General features: G+C 49.6%; 1 protein-coding gene across 3 annotated transcripts in view; it reads right to left on the reverse strand.

The window, feature by feature from the left end:
• LOC146784459 (F-actin-monooxygenase MICAL1-like) overlaps positions 1–22,947 on the reverse strand; it is a 356,165-nt gene that overhangs the window by 165,170 nt on the left and 168,048 nt on the right. For all 3 annotated transcript variants that reach the window (XM_085633206.1, XM_085633205.1, XM_085633204.1), the window contains 3 exons: positions 15,572–15,727; positions 14,722–14,822; positions 13,347–13,604 (listed from right to left, as the gene is read on the reverse strand). In XM_085633206.1, the coding sequence (XP_085489332.1) occupies positions 13,347–13,604; positions 14,722–14,822; positions 15,572–15,727 (515 nt within the window). The remainder of the gene's footprint in view (positions 1–13,346; positions 13,605–14,721; positions 14,823–15,571; positions 15,728–22,947) is intronic.

The following is a 22,947-nucleotide window of genomic DNA, read 5'->3' on the forward strand; positions in this document are numbered from 1 at the left end:
CGAGAACTGCCACCCTCCTCCGGCACGGAGGAGCCTGACGGTGAGGCCTGACGGTGAGGCCGGGCCATCCGAACTTTCCCCCGACGAGGCCGCCTCCCTCAGCGAGATCCCCGAGCTGGCCCAGTGGCGCCACGACGGGGGCCCCACCCGCGAACAGTTCCAACGAGAACAGAAGGCCTGCCCGTCCCTCGAGGGGGCCCGACAGCAAGCGGCCGCCCAGGCCACGGGGGACCCCACGGGAACCCACTGGATCTATTGGGACAACGACTTGTTATATAGCGAACAGAAAGTCGCCGAACTAGGAGCCGGCCGTGTGTTGGTGGTTCCCCTCCGATTCCGAGAGTTCCTCCTGAACCTGGCGCATGACGTGCCCCTCGCCGGACACCTCGGGCGAGACAAGACCTACAGCCGCTTGGTGACCCATTTTTATTGGCCCCGAATGCGGAGAGACGTGGACCACCACTGCCGGTCCTGCCAGACCTGCCAAGCCAGCGGGAAGACTGGGGGTCGAGTCAAGGCCCCCCTCCAACCATTTCCAGCCGTCCACACCCCGTTCGAACGGGTAGGGATCGACATCGTGGGGCCCCTCGACCCCTGAACCGCCCTGGGCCACCGCTTCATCCTGGTACTGGTCGACCACGCCACCCGATACCCAGAGGCCATCCCCCTCCGAACTGTGACAGCTCCAGTGGTGGGCCGGGCCCTGATGGGCATCTTCTCCAGGGTGGGGTTCCCCCGAGAATGGTGAGCGACAGGGGTACGAACTTCATCTCGAAATACATGAGATCCCTCTGGCAACAATGTGGGGTCACCTACAAGTTCACCACCCCTTACCACACCCAGGGGAACGGACTGGTCGAGCGGTTCAACAGAACCTTCAAGGGCCTGGAAGAGCCCCTGAGGAGGAGATGGGACGTCCTGCTGCCATGCCTCCTGTTCGCCTATCGAGAGGTTCCACAGAAATCCCTGGGCTTCAGCCCCTTCGAACTGTTGTATGGGCACCCCGTCCGAGGGCCCCTCAGCCTGGTCAAAGAGGGCTGGGAGGCGAGCGTCCAAGATGCCCCCCCCGACGTCTACAGGTACCTCTTGACCCTGCGGAACCAGACTCGGAAGTTCCGGGCCCTGGCAAAAGCCAACCTCGAAGCCAGCCAAGAAGACATGAAACGCTGGTATGACGAAAATGCCTCGACCATCGAGTTCGAGCCGGGCCAGCAAGTCTGGGTCATGTCGCCCGTGGACCCCTGCGCCCTTCAGGACAAATGGACCGGGCCCTTCAAGGTGGTTGAGAAGAAGAGCCCCGTCACCTACTTGGTCGACATGGAGTCCCCAAGGAACCCCCTGCGGGTCCTACACGCCAACCGGCTTAAGCCCCACTTTGCCCGAACCAAACTGAGCCTGCTGCTGGCTACCGACGATGGGGGCGAAAGCGACTCCGAGCCCCTACCAGACCCCCTGGGGTCCTCGGACCAAGACGGCTCCATGGAGGGCGTCAAACTCTCCACCACCCTGACCCCAGAACAGCGCCATGACTGCCGGCAGCTGCTGCAACCCTTCGCTGCCCTCTTTTCTCTCACGCCCGGGGTGACCCCCTGGTGCGTCCACGACGTTGATACCGGGGACAGCCCCCCTGTGCGACACCGCGCCTACAGAGTGTCCGACCGGGTCCGAGCCTGCATACAAACGGAGGTCTCCAAGATGCTCGCCCTCGGAGTCATCGAGCCATCCGACAGCCCGTGGGCCAGCCCTGTGGTCTTGGTGCCGAAGGCTGCCGCCCCCGGCACCCCCCCGGAACTCAGATTTTGTGTGGACTACAGGTGCCTAAACGCAGTCACCAAGACCGATGCCCACCCCCTGCCACGGGCAGACGAGCTGATCGACCGCTTAGGGGCCGCCCGCTACCTAAGCACTTTTGATCTCACCGCTGGGTACTGGCAGATCAGGCTCACCCCCGGCGCCCAAGAACGATCCGCCTTCTCCACCCCCGATGGGCACTACCACTTTCGGGTGATGCCCTTCGGTATGAAGAACGCCCCAGCGACCTTCCAGAGACTGGTGAACAAGGTCCTGGCCGGACTAGAAGCCTTCAGCGCGGCCTACTTAGACGACATTGCAGTCTTCAGCAACCACTGGGACGCGCACCTAGGACACCTCAGAGAAGTCCTGGCCGCTCTCCAAAGGGCCGGGCTCACGATTAAGGCCAGCAAGTGCCAGATCAGTCAAGGATCAGTGACCTGTCTGGGCCATCAGGTGGGGAGTGGCCAGGTGGCGCCCCTCCAGTTAAAGGTCGATGCCATCCAGGGAGGACGGGACGGTAGAATCTCTGATGAATTTCTGAGGACCAGTTTCTGACTTAGAGCATGACAATTAGCCAGAATAGGTAAATATGAAAAAAGATTCTATTGCATTATTAGGATTTAACCTGCATTTTAATTAGATAAAGAAAATCATTATTTGAAGAACTGTGTCGGTGGTTATTTCTTGTAATGGTTATTGATTAATATAAGAATTGAAGGATTGTCTATCAAATACCCACTCAACTAAATGATCCGATTGACCTCCGGATTGAGGGATTGTTAGGGTAAATTTAAAATAGATGTGGTTTTCCTCCATCTAAAGAAAGAACTGTAGTTCGGGATTTGAAGATCCCTCTGCTAGGCACGGATAGATTGATGGGAATGAATGTTGGTGTTATGGGCCATTCCGTCCGTGGAAGCAGGAGGAGATTGTGTTCTGAACAGCACCAGATGTAGGTACTGGAGATCAACGTGCCGGTCAGTCCACATGCACCCCGGCAGCATCCACCTCAAAGCCCTCCTAGTCTGAGCTTTCAGGCCCATTCAACACCAGTGGGCGGCAGAGTTCGCCATCACCTGCTCCACTGGAGCTCCATCACATCGGACAGGTTGGTGCTGCAAATCGTCCGAAGGGGCTACTCCCTCCCCTTCGAGACGAGCCCTCCATCCATGCCACCGCAGTGCCACCGTATGTCGGGGGATCACTTGAATCTGCTGCGGGAGGAAGTCACGGCCCTCTTGGCCAAAGAGGCCGTCGAGCGGGTTCCTGGGCCGGAAGTGGGTCGTGGTTGCTATTCCCACTAGTTTCTGGTTCCCAAGAAGGGCAAAGGGGGCCTACGCCCTATCTTGGACCTCAGGAGCGTCAACGCTTTCCTTCGAAAGGAGCGGTTCAAGATGCTCACGCTAGCTCAGGTTCTGGCTGCCCTCGATCCTGGAGACTGGATGGTAGCGTTGGACTTGCAGGACGCTTACTTTCACATCACCGTCCTGCCGGCCCATCGGCGTTACCTGCGGTTCACGGTGGGCCACGAGCATTTTCAGTTTACCGTGCTCCCCTTCGGCCTCACCAGTGCCCCTCGGGTGTTCACGAAAGTGATGGCGGTGGTCACAGCTCATCTGCGCAGATCAGGGGTTCCAGTCTTCCCCTATCTTGACGACTGGCTGTTGAAGGCGGGCTCGCCCCAGCAAGTCGTCTCCCACCTCCAGACTACGGCCGACCTCCTGCATTCGCTGGGGTTCTCCATCAATGTGCCAAAGTCACACCCGAGTCCCTCCCAGAAGCTCCTTTTCATCAGAGCGGTTCTAGATTCGGCGCAGTTCCGGGTCTATCCTCCGGAACAGCGGGTCCGTGATATTCAGACTCGGATTCACATCTTTCGGTCTCTATCCTGGGTTTCGGCCAGGTTGGTGCTGCGGCTTCTGGGGCTGATGGCCTCCTGCATCCGGTTAGTGCATCACGCCAGGCGGCGCATGCGGGCTCTGCAGTGGGACCTGAAGTTTCAGTGGGCCCAGCATCGAGGCAACCTGTCCGACCATGTCTTGATCTCGGAGGCCACTGCAAAGCAGTTGCAGTGGTGGCTCACGGACCACGATTGGGTCAAGGGCAAATGTCTCTCTACCCCACCCGGTGCATGTCGTAGTGACGGATGCGTCCCTCCTGGGATGGGGGGGGCCATATGGGAGAGGCGGAGATCAGAGGCCTCTGGTCTCCGGCGGAGTCTCAACTCCATATCAACTTGTTGGAGCGGAGAGCGATCCGATTAGCATGAAAGCCTTCCTTCCCTCTGTCCGGGGAAGTGTCGTGCAGGTGTTCACGGACAACACCACCGCCATGTGGTATTGCAACAAACAGGGCGGGGTGGGGTCGTGGACGCTTTGTCAGGAGGCTCTGCGCCTCTGGACTTGGCTGGAACACCAGGGCATCACCCTGGTGGTTCAACATCTGGCAGGCTCTCTGAACGCCAGAGCAGACAAACTCAGCCGCCGGTGCATGATGGATCACGAATGGCGTCTGAACTCGGACGTGGCGCAAGGTCTCTTTCTGCAGTGGGGAGAGCCTTGGTTAGATCTATTCGCCAACGCGCAATGTCAGCAGTTCTGCGTGTTGGAATTTCCAAGGCGGCACTCGCTTGGAGACGCTTTTCGTCACGAGTGGAGTTGCGGTCTGTTGTACGCCTTTCCGCCTATACCACTTCTGCCCAGAGTGCTGAAGAAGATCAGGCACGACCGGGCCCAAGTCATCTTAGTGGCTCCGGATTCGGCACGAAGGTACTGGTATCCTGAGCTACTCAGTATGTTAACCGATCCTCCGATACGTCTGCCTCTTCAGGAGGACCTTCTGTCGCAGCAGCAGGGGACGGTCCTCCACCCGAACCTGTCCAGCCTCCACCTCCATGCATGGAGATTGAGCGGTGGCAGTTGATGCCATTTGACTTGCCTCCTGAAGTCTGTGATAACATTCTGGCAGCCAGGCGTCCCTCCACTAAGACGGTATACGCCTGCAGGTGGAACAAATTTGTGGCATGGTGCACAGCAAAGGCTGTGGATCCCCTTTCCGCCCCTCTTTCTGAGGTCCTACTCTTTCTTCTTTCTTTGGCCCAGCAGGGCTCTGCTCTGGGCACCTTGAAAGGTTATCTTGCTGCAATCTCTGCCTTGAGGCTTCCTGATCAGCCCTCTCTTTTCAAGTCCCCTGTAGTTTCACGCTTTCTTAAAGGCATTACCCACACGTTCCCTCCTGTCCCTTTTGTAATGCCTCAGTGGGATTTGAATCTTGTCCTGACATTTCTGATGTGCGCTCCCTTTGAGCCTCTTCACAATTGTCCCCTTCGTCTTCTGACCCTTAAGACTGCTTTCCTGGTAGCTATCACTTCGGCTAGACGGGTGAGTGAGCTCCAGGCTCTATCATCTAAACCTCCTTTCCTGTCTGTTCATCCGGACAAGGTTGTCCTCCGGACTCGTCCTTCTTTTCTTCCGAAAGTGGTGACCCCCTTTCACATCGGGCAATCTGTCACCTTGCCCACCTTCTTTCCGCCTCCGCATCCCTCCAAAGAGGAAGAGAGGCTCCACCGTCTGGAACCAAAACGTGCGCTGTCCTTTTACCTGGACCGCACCAAACAGTTCCGGGTGGACGACCAACTTTTCGTTGGATACGTAGGTGCTAAGAAGGGGAAAGCTGTACACAAACAGACCATCTCGCGGTGGGTCGTTTTGTGTATAAAGGTCTGTTACTCTTTGGCAAAAAAGGACCCTCCTGTTGGGCTGAGAGCCCATTCCACCCGGGCCACGGCGGCTACTACTGCCCTGGGACGGGGAGTCCCCTTGCAGGACATCTGTCAGGCGGCAACGTGGGCCTCGCTGCACACGTTTGCCAGCATTATTGCCTCGATAGCCAAGTCCGGAGGGATGGCTTCTTTGGCCGTTCTGTTCTCCCGGACTTTCTGGTGTGATCTTAGTTCGCAGACCCACCACCGGGGTTGGTATTGCTGGGGTATTTATTCTAAGGTGAGGAATCTAACTAACATGTTTCTTTCAGATGAACAAGTTACTTACCTTCGGTAACGATGTATCTGTAAGAAACATTAGTTAGATTCCTCACCGACCCACCCAGCCTCCCCGTTCTGCGAACTGACATCTAGGGTTAAGGTTGTCCCTTTCAGGTCCCTAGACTTTTTTGGCACCAGTGTCGGTCTCTTGCATGGCTCGGCGTTCCTGGCACGGAAAGCTATGTACAAGAACTGACGTCAGTGCGCGAGGGCGGCGTCTAAGTACTCAGACGTCATTCCGGTGCACGACGCCAACGACGGACGCGGAGCCGCAGACGACGCCTATCGACGCGCAAGGGGTATTGCTACAAAAATCTTTCCGGATCCAGTCTGACGCCTGGGGATATTCTAAGGTGAGGAATGTAACTAACTAATGTTTCTTACAGATACATCGTTACCGAAGGTAAGTAACTTGTTCTTCACTCCCTGTGGAGATGGATAATGGGGAATTAAATCTGGTTCCCCAACTCCTTCTGTTAAAGATAGTTTGAGTGGAAAACCAAAGATGTCACTTCCTGTACAGATGGATGATGGGGGAATCCAAGTTAATTAACTCCCCACGCATTGCAATGCAAGGAAGCAGTTTAATAAGTCAGTCATTAGCATAATGGTGAGAGTGAAATACTCCTCTGACATAATCTAAATAATTTAATGGATGAAGGGGCAGCTACAAAGTCCGTTCTAAACACATTTCAAGCAACAGGTAATGCAGGCAGCTGTTCTGTCAATACAGAAAAGAACATGTGTCAATATGCACCTCTGTAGCGCCTCACTGATGACAGGAAATTGATCATGGTCGACAATGTAACTATACACTCTAGGACTGATTACACACAATTCCGTCTACCTTGACCTGCCTTCAAAAAATTCAGAATGCTTTATCTAGTCGTGTGTTTAACAAAATGGCTCGGTCTCTGATCATGTGCACCAACTGCACTGGTTATCAGTATCAGTGCATAAGTGATTCATTTTTAAAGCAGCCTGTATAATGTACAAACTTTCATGACATTGGACAACGATTTCTGGTCAAGAAATTTCATAAATATGTTCCATCCCATAACTTGAAATCTAGGCACAAAGCTGACTTCAAATAATTTCCCTCTCCCAATTACCCAAATGGGGTCATAGGGCACTAAGTGATCAGGGTGTTTTTCTCCAGAACAAATCACCCTTGGAAATTCTCAGGAGTCTTAGTTGCTAAATGTAAATTGAATCCTTGCGTTTGTCCACCCTAATGCAATTCATTCAATCAATCGTCTCACCGTCTGCCAGCTGATCTTACCTATAGAGCCAATAAACTCGTTTGGAGCGCACACCTGTGCTTTACAAATAACATTAACAAATGAACAAATGAATAAGTCACTGGATTCACCTCAAGCAAAGGTGCCATTATAGATCCCTTTGATGGCTGATTTTTAAGTTGACAAACAATACACATAAAGGAACCGGTCTTGCTTCTGAATACCTAGTAGATCATGGTTACCCCTTGCTGGTAACCAGCCTGAAAAGGTGAAAAAAGAGCATAGATCAGTAATCCTGTCTTTTGTGGCCTAAGGAGCGCTTTTCTGTTTTCAGTATGAGCCCATTAACTTCATCGCACGGCGATCTCCTTGGAAGCTGCGAGATCCTCTTACAGACCAGGGATGGTTCGGTGCCCAGCCACAATAGCCCGAACATTTTCTTGAGATAAGACAACTTTAATTTGTCAAGAAAGTAAGAACCCAAGCTCTCAGCATAGGAACAATAAAGAGAACTTTCTCAATGCCCGTTTCCCTGCCTGCTTATGAAGATTTCAACACAGAATATACCTACTCTGATGTAAATAAGCCCATGTCATCAGACACGACAGGGAGCAAAACAAGTAGCAAGTATTAGAGTAAGCATCCGTCTCCATCACATTCTGTAAGTACAAGTAAAAAGCGGGCACTGCGAGAATGAAGCGTTGCTCGGGAGAGCAGGCATAACTCAAATCCCTTGGGCCACCATTTACCAAATGCTCAAGTCATCTGAGCATTTGACTGACCCCATCAAAACTTCCAGATTACACATCTCCCAATCGTCTTTCTTTTCATTAACATCTACCAATCTTTTTCCTTTTCACTAACCAAGCTTTCAAAATACCCCTTTGCTGCCTGAACAGTTGCAGTAGAAACAGTCTGAATTTCAACCCCAAAAAAGGTGCATTTCCAGAGAGAGAGCCTCTGGTGGGCTGCTGTCTTTCTACAACGGCCATCCAACCCTGGATGCCTGGTGACACTTTTGCCCTTCCTGCAGACCTGGTCTGGTCTGCAGGAAGGGCAAAAGGGGCAGTGTTCACTGCTGGAATATCTGTACATGCCCAGGTAACTCAGGGACCTGTAAAGAGGGAGCATAAACAGGCTGGCATCACTCAGGAGTCTTAAAACCTGTACGGTGCAGCTGTCCTGGAAACAAGACAAAGATAACAAGCATTTGCAATGCAATAGGTCTCGCATTTATAGGAGTTTGAGCTATTGGCATTGTAAAATTACAATGCCTTTTATTTATGTTTTGGTTTTAACACAAATAAAAGGCATTGTCATTTACAATGTCAGTAGCATAAACTCGCATAAAAGCAGTGTGCGGCGTGCAGCAGTGTGCGGCGTGCAGCAGTGTGCGGCGTGCAGCGTGTAGCAGTGTGCGGCGTGTAGCAGTGTGCGGCGAGCAGCGTGTAGCAGTGTGCAGCATGCAGCACTGTGTGGCGTGCAGCAGTGTGCGGCGTGCAGCAGTGTGCGGCGTGCAGCAGTGTGCGGCGTGCAGCAGTGTGCGGCGTGCAGCAGTGTGCGGCGTGCAGCAGTGTGCGGCGTGCAGCAGTGTATCGTGTAGCAGTGTGAGGCATGCAGCACTGTGGCGTGCAGCGGCGTGCAGCAGTGTGCGGCGTGCAGCAGTGTGCGGCGTGCAGCGGCGTGCAGCAGTGTGCGGCGTGCAGCAGTGTGCGGCGTGCAGCAGTGTCGTGCAGCATGCAGCAGTGAGTAATGCAGCAGTGTGCGGTGTGCAGCAGTGTGCGGCGTGCAGCAGTGTTTCGTGTAGCAGTATGCGGCGTGCAGCAGTGTTTCGTGTAGCAGTATGCGGCGTGCAGCAGTGTGTAATGCAGCAGTGTGTAATGCAGCAGTGTGTGGCGTGCAGCAGTGTGTGGCGTGCAGCAGTGTGTGGCGTGCAGCAGTGTGTGGCGTGCAGCAGTGTGCAGCAGTGTGCGGCGTGCAGCATTGTTTCGTGTAGCCGTGTGAGGCATGCAGCAGTGTGTGGCGTGCAGCAGTGTTTCGTGTAGCCGTGTGAGGCATGCAGCACTGTGTGGCGTGCAGCAGTGTGTAATGCAGCAGTGTGTAATGCAGCAGTGTGCGTCGTGCGGTAGTGTGCGGCGTGCAGCAGTGTGCGGCGTGCAGCAGTGTGCGGCGTGCAGCAGTGTGCGGCGTGCAGCAGTGTGCGGCGTGCAGCAGTGTGTGGCGTGGTTTGTAAACAACAAGAAAAGCGGACATCAAAGGAAGGGTGGGAGGGAACGAGCATATGGGGTGCGAGTTATAACGAAAGTTCTGGCGAAAGCAGTCTGCTGCTTTCAAGTCGGATGCCAGATGCCAGCTTCGCGCTTGAATGCCTCACATGCACTGGGCATAAACCGCATTCCTAAGGTCTTGTGCCCCTTACTAAATCTCTCTGAATGCGTGAGGCGGCGCACGCGCAAGAAGTAGCTGGTGGAAATGGAATGCGCGTGTTTGTGTGCGTAACCGCCACCCGATCCGCCTGGGAAGCCTTTGGGAGCATTTTCGGAAGCCCCTACATAAGTCTCGCTGAGCCATCGCTTACGCGATGGCCAGGCGAGACCTAAAAAGCACAGGCATGCATTGCAGGGCTATAGCGCTGCAGAAAACCCTTTCCTGCATAATCACTGGTGAGCTTGTCGTGTACGCTTAGAATTCCAGTTTGTAGGCCCAGGATGTTATGAACATTCTCATCATGTCCCCGGCACTCTTTAATCTGGGAAAGCGTTGGCGTCTATTAGATGCCCCAGGGCCATGAGTGCACCATCACCCAAGATCTTGCCTATGGTCATTTCAGATAAAGGGCTCTACAGTTTGGTACCCCCATAAGACATCATAGTGACTGCTGACCTATTAACACTCATTATCCTCAGTGAAAAACATTCAAACTAGTTAGGATGCAACAGTTATCTAAAAACGTCACATGTCCCCCCTGGTCTGAGAATACAGGACCCTGAGGACCACTTTATTTATTTTATTTGACAAGTTTTATATGGCGCTGGCTAGACCCGGAGGTATCAAGAGTGCTTTACATGAGGATCTGCGTGGAGACGGGGAGAACAGTGCCCAATGGCCGGCTGGGTAGGTGACGGCCAAGGGGGTGAACCAGGGCTGATCTCTTCTATGGCTGTGTAAGCAGCTCCACCGGACATCGGGCATATTACTTGGGGTCCGATGTCAGGATGATGAACGCAGATTAATCTGAAAAGTCAAACTTAAAATGTGGGAGTTGGTGCGATGAGAACAGTCAAATCTAAGCCCAGGTGTGAGAGGGGGTCCAAGAAGGGGGGTAGCTTCCAGGGGATTGAAGCCAAAAAGTCAATCACTAGCCAGGGAGCTCCCAATCGGAACTTCTCACCAGGCGGCCATTTTGAAGCTATTTGAAAAGGTTCGTACCTGCCGCATTTCCAGTAGCTAGATGATAGGAGTCCTGCCCCCCCCCCCCCCCCCCCCAAGTCGCGACAGGGGTCTCGCAAGGTGGAGCAGGTGTGCGCCGTCCATTAAGTCCTGCTTCCGGCTGCGGGAATTCAATACTGCAGGATGTTCCAGAATGCGTTTATGGGCTGTTATTTATTGCATAAAAACGCTCTGCGTTTTCAGAAAACACCAATCCCCAGCATGTTGGGAGGGAGATTACTGGATAAATGTGGTTCCGCAGGGAGTCCTGGCCCCCTCAGGACACGACAGGGGTCTCGCAAGGCAGAGCAGGTGTGCGCAGTCATTAAGTCCTGCTTCCGGCCGCGGGAATTCAATACTGCGGGATATTCAAGAAGGCGTTTATGGGCTGTTATTTATTGCATAAAAATGCTGTGTTTTCAGAAAAAAACAATCCCAGTATGTTCGGAGGGAGATTACTAGGTAAATGTGGTTCCGCAGGGTGTATAGCCAGCTCCATGGTCAACCGAGTCTCTCGTTAACCCCTTCGGTGCCACGCCCTTTCCCCCTCCTGTGCCAGGCGTTTCCCACGCGGGTGGGTTTCATGACGAGATAGTCTCGTCATGGGCACAGCGCGACCGTGCTCCATGACGAGACTATCTCGTCATGGGCACAGAAGAGGTTAAAGTCCCGAACTCCCAGGAGCTCTCGGCAGCGGTGAGGCCGCAAACCAGTGCGCTGGCCCCTTCCCCACCAGCTGTGTCTGCCTCATACCAATGTTGCAGACACCGGTCTGAACTGGACACCAAGACTCTTGGTCCCCTGAAACTCCAGCATTTACTTTATTTGGGTGGACCCTTCTTGGTGGGGTTGGGATTTTTTTTGAGCAAGTGGATGTTTGTTGTTTTTCTCTGGATACTCAGCAGCAAAGACTTCAAGCCACTGGTCTGTCCAGTGCTGAACTTATACTTAAAGTCCATTGAAAAGGGGGAGAGGTCAGGCTATATTGTCTTGTAGAAAAGATTTTACAAATTTCTTTAGTCTGGCACACTTGTCCCACTGGCTGACACTTTGTAGATATTGTAGTACAACGAAGGAGTCCTGAAGCTTCCCAGTTGAATCCAAGGCTACCCAATTAGTTGGCTGGGCCAATAATATTGAAAATTGATCTTCTCCTGAGAAAAGCTATAGACCATTTGGAGTCATATATAAGCCCCAGAAGATGCTAGCACCTTATGGTTTTTGAGTTGTGTTATATTTTTAACTGCTGTTCGATCTTAGCCGGAAATGGGTTTTAATCAGGGCCATCAGGGGAGGGTCAGGTGATGTGGAAGGGATGACTAAATTAAGCGACAAGAAACTGCAAATTATGCAGCTAAATGCAGCACATTTTGTGATAGTATTACTCCACTATTTTACACTTGTTAACACTGTCTGGGTATAGGATGCCCCTCATTAGTACCAGTTTAACACCCAAATATTGAAATAAGCAACAGAAAGGTGACCAATCAATGTTTGCAAAGGCCTTTCACTGCACAGGAATATGAGTCACTGCACGTTTAGTAACATTTGAACCATTTGAGCTAGAAACTATTTTTTTTGCAGAAATCTGCAGATTATGCAGCAGATGATGGATTAATTAATTGATCCATAATTATGCTAAAAACATTGCGCCCAGACAATTCCATTGGCCCTGGTTTTAACCTTCATTGAAGTCACGCAGTGGCTGCAGATTGAATTTTAGCGTGTGATCTACTTCAGAGTTTGTAATCCCTACCGCCGTCTAGGGTAAACATAAACTGAATGTCTACGTCTGGAGAGCCAAGAACATCTAGGGTACTTGGTACCGGCCTGGTTATCTCATTGGAGTTGCCCATGATGAAAAAGAAAGGCCTCACATCCACCCAGACTTTCACTACTATACATTTAAAACAAAATATGACCAAGATGAGATTCAACCTAAAATCTTGTCTTATATGTGCCCGTCCATCTTTCCAAGTCTCCTGCCTGAACAGCCTATTCAAAGTTTATTTTCAAATAGGTGGGTTTCTACAACACATTCAGCAGCCCACCAGCTTTCCCCAGGATTCAAATAAGAAGCATCTGCAACTCCAGACAGATATGGAGAGAGTTTATGCCAGGTGGGTCCAGCTGGACACCTTGCAGACAGGATCAGTATACATGCTTACAACCTTGATAGAGATGCAAGTGGAGGAAAGGGGCCTACGCATCTTTTGGATTACCGTCATCAAACTAACGCTTTAAGCGCATGCATGCACACATACATGTATCAAGACATGGTATTCGAGATAAAAGAAAGACTCAGGCCAGGACTAAAGCTTGAATTACCCCCGTCACTTCCAGCAACATTCACCTAGGATGAATTCTTCATCTCTGAGGCCATCGCACACCCTGAAAGGTGCTAGGCCCTCAAACGGCAGGGAATAATTCACATCACCTTTGAGACGAATTGCCAAAATATATAGAATGACAAATACCAATTTGACACAAAAACTTTTGTTTATAAAGAAAGACATGCTCTCTTTCACATACAGACAAACTGTACTGCAATCAAATGGGAAAGACCATACAGAAATTCTGTAGGGCTAAACCAAAGTTGAACTCTGCCCAGCTATGCTGGCCTTACAGAGGTTTGGACTAGCTGAAACATTTCTCGTTTTCCCCATTACTCAGTCGGTCTTGTGTTATGTATCAATAAAAACCCGCCTTACTGATCTGTAATGGAACTAAATAGCCCCATCATCATCTGGGAATAGGGGCTTTCAGAACCAGCCTGTTCAAAATGTACATTTACTATGTCCTTTCTAAGCAGCATGAATTAGTCTCCAGATGACGCGTACCTCCACCAGGCAGTCGCCAACCAGCCCAATCAGTAGGCGAGCTCCACTTCGCTCCCGTACCAGGGCAGCGTTTTCCGCTCGGTACATGCAGGTAAAGTCGAACATGTCCACATCCGGCCGCTGCTGGTGGTTCAATGCAAACTCCATCTGCGGCAGCTGGTAACCCGTAGAGAAGTTAGCGGCATCACGCGCATACTTGAAGAGGGCCTCAGAGTCCACATTGGCTGGAGACAGAAGGCTATCTGTGTCCGGCAGGTCCTAGGGAGAGAGGTTAATCAAGAAAAGGAGATTCAGCCATAGTAATGATTGGCAAGTTATAATATGTCATTAGATGCACGAGAAAACCCTTGCACATGGAAGCCCTTGGATAGGCAGTTGAAACAGAGTGAGTGGAGATCAGCATGTGATGCAGAGACCCAAAGCCGGCTCTTCATATATGGAACCTGAATTGATTATTCGGAGCCGCCCTTTCAAAGGAGGCTAGGCTTTGCTGTGGGAACCCTTATAGGGATGATGCTCTTAAAAATTGCCAGTTTACAACTGGGACTACTGGCTAGCGGGCAGTGAAAGACCAAATGGTTCCAGTGGTTCAAAGCCTGTGAATTCGCTCGCATAGGACAGGGTGTTGCATCACGTGGGCTCCTTTGGATCAGAGCAAGATGTTTAAACCTGAAGTGGGGCACAGGGACAGAAGGCGAACTGTACTTGAACCCATGCACACTGCGTTTCTGCAAACATGCAAAGTATACACACGAAGTGTGCACAGGGGTATAAATATGGACTCAGTAACAGCGTTTGTGGCAGCTGCACGACTAGCAGAATGTAATCATTACTGGCCTTAAATAAAAAGGTTAATGCTAAGAAAGAACAGCCTGGTGCTAATGTGCAGGTTAAGTGGACATTTTACGTCTGTTGACGATTAGTGTGATGCGAGACCAGCTATGGGTTGTTCCTGTTGCTGCTCCTATGTTATGTTGTATTTGAATATTCAGTCACCATCACTTCTTTGGGAGCTCAGTTCGCTCTATCTAGAGAGTCACGTACCCCAAGGTTAAATGACAGATTCTACAATGGACACTCCCAGAAACACCTGGCTGGCCCAGGACTCCAAGGGAAGGGCTCCCCCGTATCTAAGAACGACAAACTCAGAGTAAGCGGTTAGTTCCAGAAACTATGGCCCAAAGGACATGTACTACACGAAGGAGTTAAAAACCAAGCGGTCTCCACAATGAGCTTCCGTTCTTGTGGTCCCTGAGTGAGCGATGAGTCTCAGCCATAAAGGACCTTTTGGTAGTATATTGGTGACTTGTCTATCTTCCATCAATCAATCATGAAGTCATCTGGAGACTGGTGAATCCCATCGCCTACTCCTCACCTGCAGGATGACCCCCATCTTCAGCAGGCTCTGCTTCTTGGCTGTCATTACAAAGTAGTGAGTGTCATCCTTGTAGTATACAATGTTCTCCAGGTCGATTCCTGAGTGAGGGAGACAGGTGGTTAGTTCAAAGAAGAGAAGCACACCAGAAACACACACCAGTGCTGATCCCAAAATCCCATCGACAGCCTTTTGCTCACCCCAGAAGCAGTGGCAAATATCAACAGCAGCCAGAAACCACCCCAAAGGACTCCCCAAAAACAAAAAGCATTGTAAAACTGTGGACAGCCCTGACAATATTAACGCAGAGGTCGCCGTTAGGAATAGGAGGCAGGCTGGCCCCTATTCCCATAGGCCATGCCTACTATTTGCATATGTAGTGCACTAATTCAGCATTTCATGTGCTAGTCCTGCATGGAAGGCAATGCTGCTATTCTGTTGCTGACGCAAAGTATCTCCACATATAGGAGGAAACCTGAACCGATGCTATGGGGTTGTACATGTTGTATGTATTTGAGGGACACTTGAACTGCTGCTGACCCTCGAGAGGTAAGGGGGGTCCATCTGTCTGTCATGCACTACCCCTCCGAGTGATGTCTGTTGCATGTATGAAAGGGAAGTGTGCCCCAGCAGAGCCCATCTTGTGCCAGTGATGTGTCAGTGGACCTAACACCCATCAAGCAGATGCTAAACCCTTTGTTGTGCAGGCTGGGGAGCAGTGCACACTCTGCAACAGGTGAAATGTATGGGGCCTCTTTCAGGACTGAGTGATGTCCAGAACTGGAAAGCGTTGATGGTACAAAAAAAAAAAAAAAAAAAAAAAAAAAGAAGAAGTTAACCAGACTCTGACCCGTATCTTTGAGAAGATTCTTAAAGAACATCTGGTTGTAAATACGGGCGACTCCGCTGATCTCTGCCACCTTCACCTCTGCTGCCGTGTGTCGGTTTATGAAGTTGGCAGTGATGCCAATTGCCAACTTTCCACGAAGCTCCTTCCGTCGAAACCCTGCAAATGCAAGAGAAACTATAAGCTGGGAGAAGGGAAAGAGGTAGGGATGAGAGTAAATACAGGGGAGAAGAGGGGAAACTGACAAAAGCAAGATGGAGACTAGAGAAATTCGAGGAGGTGCTGTGGCACTCTAGGCACACTTGCCCTGGATTCTCTCGTACTTGTAAATTCAGTGTACAAAGACAGTCAGTCATTGAGCCCAGGACCTGTGCTTGACCAATCTCACACCTGATCGTGAAGGTGATCTGGGATAGTACCGTCTCCCTCTCCACTAGCGATAAGAAGCACCATAACACAAGAGGCTAGCGCCAGAGATTCTGGGTCTAAGAACAAGAGGGGCAAAGGGTTTGAAAGAACCAGAATAAAAAGAAAACCCACAGTGATAGATCAGAGACATGGTAACAAAACACTTGTGTCTAAAGAAGCATTTCTTTATTTTGTATATGGCTCCATGTACCAGGTTCAGGCACAAATATGGCTTGAGATGAATTGTTAATATTATGGCCCTCAACCATGATTGGACACTGAGGGGCCAATTCCGATCTCGCTCGGAAGGGCACCGAACGCGATCCGGCCGGAAAAAGTACAAGCCGCACACGTGTTTTCCGCCCGACTCGTACAGCTGTACGAGCGAGCAAGTACGATGCAAGCAACTCTTTGTAGTAGTGAGTCAAATACCCTCTCTCTTGTAATGAACCATATTCAGGCTTTTGGTAGAAACAGAGAGTTCTTTTTATTCGTGATTTGAATGAACATAAAAAATCAAATGAACATGGACAGCCAACACGTGTTTCGCCCCCTAGGCTCAGTTGAGGCCGGGGCTTTCTCAAGGCTGTACGAGAACAAGGGAAGAAAGGACAAAAAGGAATTAATCCTAGGAGAAGTCATTAAGTGAGCTAAGAGAAGTTAGTGTGACCACTCCCTGTGAATAGAAGTTGTATTTAGAAAGAAGAGAATAAAGGCGTGATGATGAACAAAACCCGTGTCTATAGGTAAGTCTGGATATGACTAGTCGCTTCGAAATTATAGTGAGCAGGTTAGTTTTATTAACTATTATTCATCGATTTAATCAGTATTAGGACTTAATAGTGCTTAATATGTGTCAAAGTTAGTTCAGTTCTTATCGGAGGTCACGTATGAAGTGACTAAGCAACCTATGCAGGGAGAGAAATGCTGCGCTAGAAAAGGTTAGTTGAAGTTGGTGAAGTATAGAGTCCAATCCCCAAGAGCTATGGTTAGGGCAAAAGAGTGCGAGCAGGTTTTTACCTGGGGATGTGCTTTCAAATTACTTTCGATATATAACATCTCAAACAGGTCATGATATCTTCATTATCTCGTCATTCTTTTCACAGGTTACTTGTAAAATACAGGTATACCAGCCTCTGCATGAAACAATATATATGTGTACAATAACGAAAATTGCAACAGGCTAATCATATTGAGAGGGGGTCAGGACAAGAAGTTGTTTGTACAGGAAGCAATAATTCATACAGAGGACCATCCGGTAATGTGAATTCTAGATTTTGGCTATGCATTACCATTATTACAATCATTACAGTCTTATTCTCCTTGTTTGTCTCCTCTATTCTGTTTCCTATGGTAATGAGAAGGTTCTGGGGGCCCAATGGTTGATATTATGAAGGAAAGGGTTAGTGAATTGGTTATACCGGTTATAAGGAGTAAAGCAACCCGTTTCGAAACCAGCGTAACGGCCCATGATGGGGGAAAAAATTATTATTATTTAGAGACTCAAGCGCCAGCCGAGTTCTGTTAACAAAACATTGCCTAGTAGAAGTCTACTTACTTTCAGGCATGAGATCAGGATCACGGCGGGAATGCCGTCTCTGGTATTCTTCCGCGCGGCGTATTCGCGTTCTGGTCCACAAGCAACGTGAAATTCACCGACCGAGTCGTTTCCGGGTCCGAACCGCTCTGTACGTCTCATCCAGAAGTAAACCGTGCCGTGCAATAGATGCAATTTACGACCGAGCCAGTACTATGCACGCGTCTCCCCAACACAGGCATGTACGATGCGGATGGCATCGACGCTTACCCACTGTAGGGGGCGCCCTTGTGCGAGACGTACCAATTCAGTCAATGGGAGCCCATGTACGCATCGTACGACCGGCTCCCATTGACTTCTATGGGAGTCTGACCGAACAGAGTTCGGCAGCATGTGGCTGCATCGTACTCGCTCGGTCGGACTGCAAGACTCCAGGTCGGTCGGGAAACACTCCGGATCCAGATCGGAATCAGCCCCTGAATTGTGATGATGCCAATAACAGACGTTGCCAGCCCATTGGAATTATGAAATTAGCTAGAACATCACAGAGCTATTTCTTTTCACCTAGAAATAACTGGGTGAAATTCTGTGGTAAAATGAAGATTAATTGGGATAAAAAGACCCAGAATTAATGATGGCCTGGTAATTCCCCATTGCTTTGAGGACCACGCGGTCCATCTCATAGGGGGTTAGATTGTCTTTTCCCCTGGAGTTACCTGCAACCACAGCATCCTTAACTCCTTGGATGGCTAGACACTGGCCCACTTCCAGGGTCAATGATAAGGACTGTCCTAGTAACGGACTTTGACAGACTGCAGTATTTTTAGGAGTGGGGTGGAAAAAAGGAGGAAAACTGGAATGGGTGCTGCAGGTCGATCACATTCTTCCAGCACCTAGCAGAGCCAAAACCTGGCTGGGCGGAGCACGAGTGGCATAGAAACCAGCTGCTGGGAAACGAGGCAGAGGAAGTGAAAATAGATGCCAGCTGACGGGCACAGGGAGAGAGGAGTAAGATTCAGCGCAGGAAGAATGATCAGATAACCAGAAAAAACAGGAATAAGGAGCACACGATACCAGACAGGTACATGGAAATGACCTCACTGATGAGCCTGAGAGGATGTTAGAGTTCTCCAAGGGGTGGATAATTAGTGATACAGCCATGGTGAGGACAAACTACAAGATGGAGGTGAGTGAGCTGACAATTAAGGAGAGCAATTGGGAGGACAGGCTAACAAAAAGAAGAGAGTAAAAGTAGTCCAAAAAAAGGCAAGGGTAAAGCGAAGAAGGGAAAAGTAAACAGGAGAGGTAATTGGGAGCAAAAGGAATAAGATATATTGTTTTCTTACTTTCAACATGGCTGCTGTATTGCGTTGCCTTGTCTCATGGCAACCATCTTGAAAGTATGAACCATTTTTTATGCTTTAAAGATGGCCACCGCATTGCATCCCACAATTTGGTGGCCATCTTAAATGTAAGAAATAGCCTTTCAAGACGGTTGGTCGCCAGTATTGACTTTGCTGGTGCATTTTAAATTCATCTGGCATTGGCAAAGCCAATAGTGGCGGCCAGCATGGAACAGGAGTGGGGTGGTTGTAGAGGGGCAGTGGTAGGAGGGTGAGAAAGTGGGGGGCTCCAAGATGAACAAGAAAATGCTGTAGGACAACGGCCAGTAGCATCACCAAGTCCACTGCCTGGCATACCACAGAGGAGTCAAGAGCATCTTCATCCTCATCTACGGAGAGACACGAGGGGTGCTCAAGGTCTTCCTCACACCGGGGTGAGCATAGAGGAGAAAGTGAAAGAGCACAGAGACAGCACTGTACTCAGAGGGAGGAGACAGATGGGGTCAGAGAGATTGGAGGAGCAAGGAAAGTGGACAAATGTGCTCTAGATCCAAAGGAGACGGAGGAAGGAGCAGGACATGCACTCCCAATGAGAGATCAATGAGAAATCAAACCCAACAATAGTTCTATGACTTCAGTAGTGGAAGGATAAAACTGAGCCAATCCAAGAGGGTAAAGAGGAAATACTCGGAGCCAGGACAAACAGAAGACTAGGGAGGAGAACCATCCAATAAAGAACAGGAACCGAGACAGTCTAGAGCAATCACGAGCGAGGGGCTGACCCACAGATACTATGTAGCACAGTATGCAATGCTGTCCGAGACAACCAGCTAAAGTTGTCTGAAGCGAGACTGCAAAAATAATGTGAAACTGGAGTAAAAAAGAAAAGAAGAAAGGTCCGTTTTGGAAAGCAGCAAGGTAGGAGAATGATGTGAGAATTGGAGTAAGATTGCTGTAAGGGCCGGGGGAATGAAAAGGGAAAGACGGAGGGAGACGTTAGTCACAGGAGATGATACAGAAGTAAAGAAGAGAGGACCGAGTGGAGAAGTAGTATTGGAAGAGTGGAGGCGACAAAAAGGCGAGAGGGTGAAGAAGAGATACGATGGAGAGGGGGGAGAGAAGGGAGGATACAGGAAGTGAAGGCAAAGAGAAAACCGAGTGAGCCAATCACAGAAGCCTGCACGTTTGATGACGTAGAATCAGGCCACGTAGTCTCCCAGCAGAAAGGAACATTAGACAGAGACTCGTGTGTAGGATGCTAGACTATACAGCGTGGAGCCCTTCTACTGACATCAACACCAACATATGAAACACACATGCCCATTAATATACAGTGAGAGCCTCTCTGGGACATTAACATCCATGACCTACCTAGCAAGGTATGTCAGCGCCACGTCCAAAGGCTTGCTCCGACAGCCAAACACGCTGCCTCTCTGCCAACCTATTGACAAGAACTAGCAACTTCCCTCAGCACCCTCCGAAGATGACGTCCCGTGTGGGCTAACTATAAACCCTGTCACTTACTCTATGAAATGTAATCCTACATCTATTCCCAACCGCTTTAGTTTTCGAAATCAGCAGCGATCCTTTGCCTTTCCGGGTGCGTAGTGTGCTAGAAAGCACGAACACTTTAATGAAGGGAGAGAACACACAGACGAGAGAGCATGCCGCCTGAGAGGGAGCATGTGCACCCAAGGAGAGAACACAGGCCTAGCGGGTAGTGTGCCGCTGACGAGAGTGTGTGCCACTGAGGCAGGTGCGCAACACCCATTGGGCTCACGAGGCTTCAGCCGCCCCCCCCCTTCCCCCTCGTGTGTGTCAGCAGGGGATGAGACAGCTACGCGGGCTGGTGACCGTCTAATTGTAGCTGCACCCAAGTACTTCACATGTCTTTAAAAAACCATTTACTTGTTAATGAGGCTTTTGTTGTGTTTTCACCCCTTCTTAGAGCCACTCTGCCTATGGCTGGAAGAATTAGCCAAAATATATTTTTCAGCCCCCCCCCCCCCTCGAAATTTAGCTCTAGTTGCCCGCCTGCACTGAGGAGTATGTACAGGAGAGAGTGCTGTCGAGGAGGGAGAAGAGAGTGCAGTCGAGGAGGGAGAAGAGAGTGCAGTCGAGGAGGGAGAAAAGAGTGCAGTCGAGGAGGGAGAAGAGAGTGCGAGAGAGAGTAGAGAGAGAGTGCAGCAGGAGAGAGGAGAGAGAGGGAGAGAGAGAGAGAGAGAGAGAGAAGCCAATGAGTGAATGTGTCAGACAGGGCACGAGTCCTAAACAGGCATTGAAAATGCAATAGGTCTCCCCTTTCATTAAGTTAAAGCCATTTGCTTTGCTAATAGTATTCTATAGCAAAGCAAATGGCTTTAACTTAATGAAAGGGGAGACCTATTGCATTTTTAATTCTTGTTTTGAATAATATTTTCCCCGCGCGCGCGGCCCCCTCCTCCCATCCTGGTAGATGCTAGCTGCCACTGCTACTGAGTCATGATGACCCTTCTACTTTGATTGGTCTTTTAATTGTTATCTTGGTATTGGGGGGTCGGAGTAGCTCAGCAGTAAACACTATCCCCACCTTTAATGGGTCGCACAGCCCCTGTTTTTTGTCATCTGATACAAGTATATATTTCAGAATCCCTGCCTTGTGCATGCTCCCAACTAAATTAGTTGATTGACCCCTATTTTTTGCATTGAAACTTGCACACAGAACAATTCGACATCCAGCGAAAATCAACACACCTCTAGCTACTCCATCTAACAAGAAACATTAGCCAGAATAGTTCTAATGCATCTAACATAGAGCACCAACAAAACGTCCCCTTTAAGCAACCACTCCCCAAATATTAAACACAACACTTAACCAGCACTCTGAACTGCCACCCAAGACAGCACAGGTATTCCACATGGGCTTGGATTATTAATGAGCTCACAACAGAATTCTTGGTGATAAACAGAGCAGGTTGAACGGGGTTGCACACAAGCACGGCGGAGGGGAGAAAGAACTGGTGTTCGCTTTGCACACATCTTCCATCAGCACAAAAGCAACCCATACATATACACTCACAACGCGCCATAGAGTTGGGCATTACCAAGCTCACAACACCCATGAGCTTCACAAGCAACGTGCCACTCCATAACACAACATTAATCCAAAACCCTGGTTAAAGAGTTACTACGGGCAAGAAACCAAACTCCCAATTGCTGGAGATACATATTTCAAGCTGGATAATGCACATTCCAATTTTCCTAAATGTATTCAAGTTAGTAAAGCCGTGAGACAACATACGCCAGACACTACTAACAGTAACTCAATACCAAATACACACATTAAATCTCACATGTTGACAACACCCACACTACTGATATCTTACTCCATTAGAAATCTGACTCTAGCCTGTGACTGAATCCTTAAGACCAAGGCATGAAGATCTCTCTAAAACATAACGTGCACTGTCACTCCCATCAACTGACTCCCAACAATCCTCCAAGTCATTGGTGAGGGAGGCATCTTTGAAAACAGAAAGCATAGCTCAGTGATGGGCTCATCCAATAAAAGTATCATACTGCCACTATCTGCTATTAAAGGCTATTCTAGTGTGCTCTAGCAAGAGTCGTCCAAGAATAGGTCTATGAAAGAAGTCAAGGAACTATTCACCTGGTAAATATCCCAGTGAAGGACGGAGGGATGAGGGTGGGAGAAGGGCAACCAAGGAGTCGCAGGAGCCTCCGAGGACCAAAAATACACAACCTGAAGGGCGTTACACTTAATGTAATTTCTTTAAAACAGCTTCTTTCTCAATGCCATCAACTAACAGCTCTCCGCACAGCTAACACTATTGAAATTTTACTATAAATCAGGTGGGACAGAATCACTGTCACGTAATACACAGGTTCTAAGGTGCTACCCAAGTGTTTTTTTGTGCATCTCTAAACTCGGAACTGTGCAGGATTTATTTAAAAAAAACAACAACAAAAAAAACAAGACTTTCCATTCTCAAGTGCCATTTTTTTTTTTTTTTTTTTTTTAGAAGGGAGTTCTTTGGGGGGGCCGGAACAAGATGGCGGACTGAATACGCCACTGAGCGGCAGCGCTGTAA

Source organism: Triturus cristatus, chromosome 11 (genome assembly GCF_964204655.1).
Source record: "Triturus cristatus chromosome 11, aTriCri1.1, whole genome shotgun sequence".
NCBI lineage: Eukaryota > Metazoa > Chordata > Amphibia > Caudata > Salamandridae > Triturus > Triturus cristatus.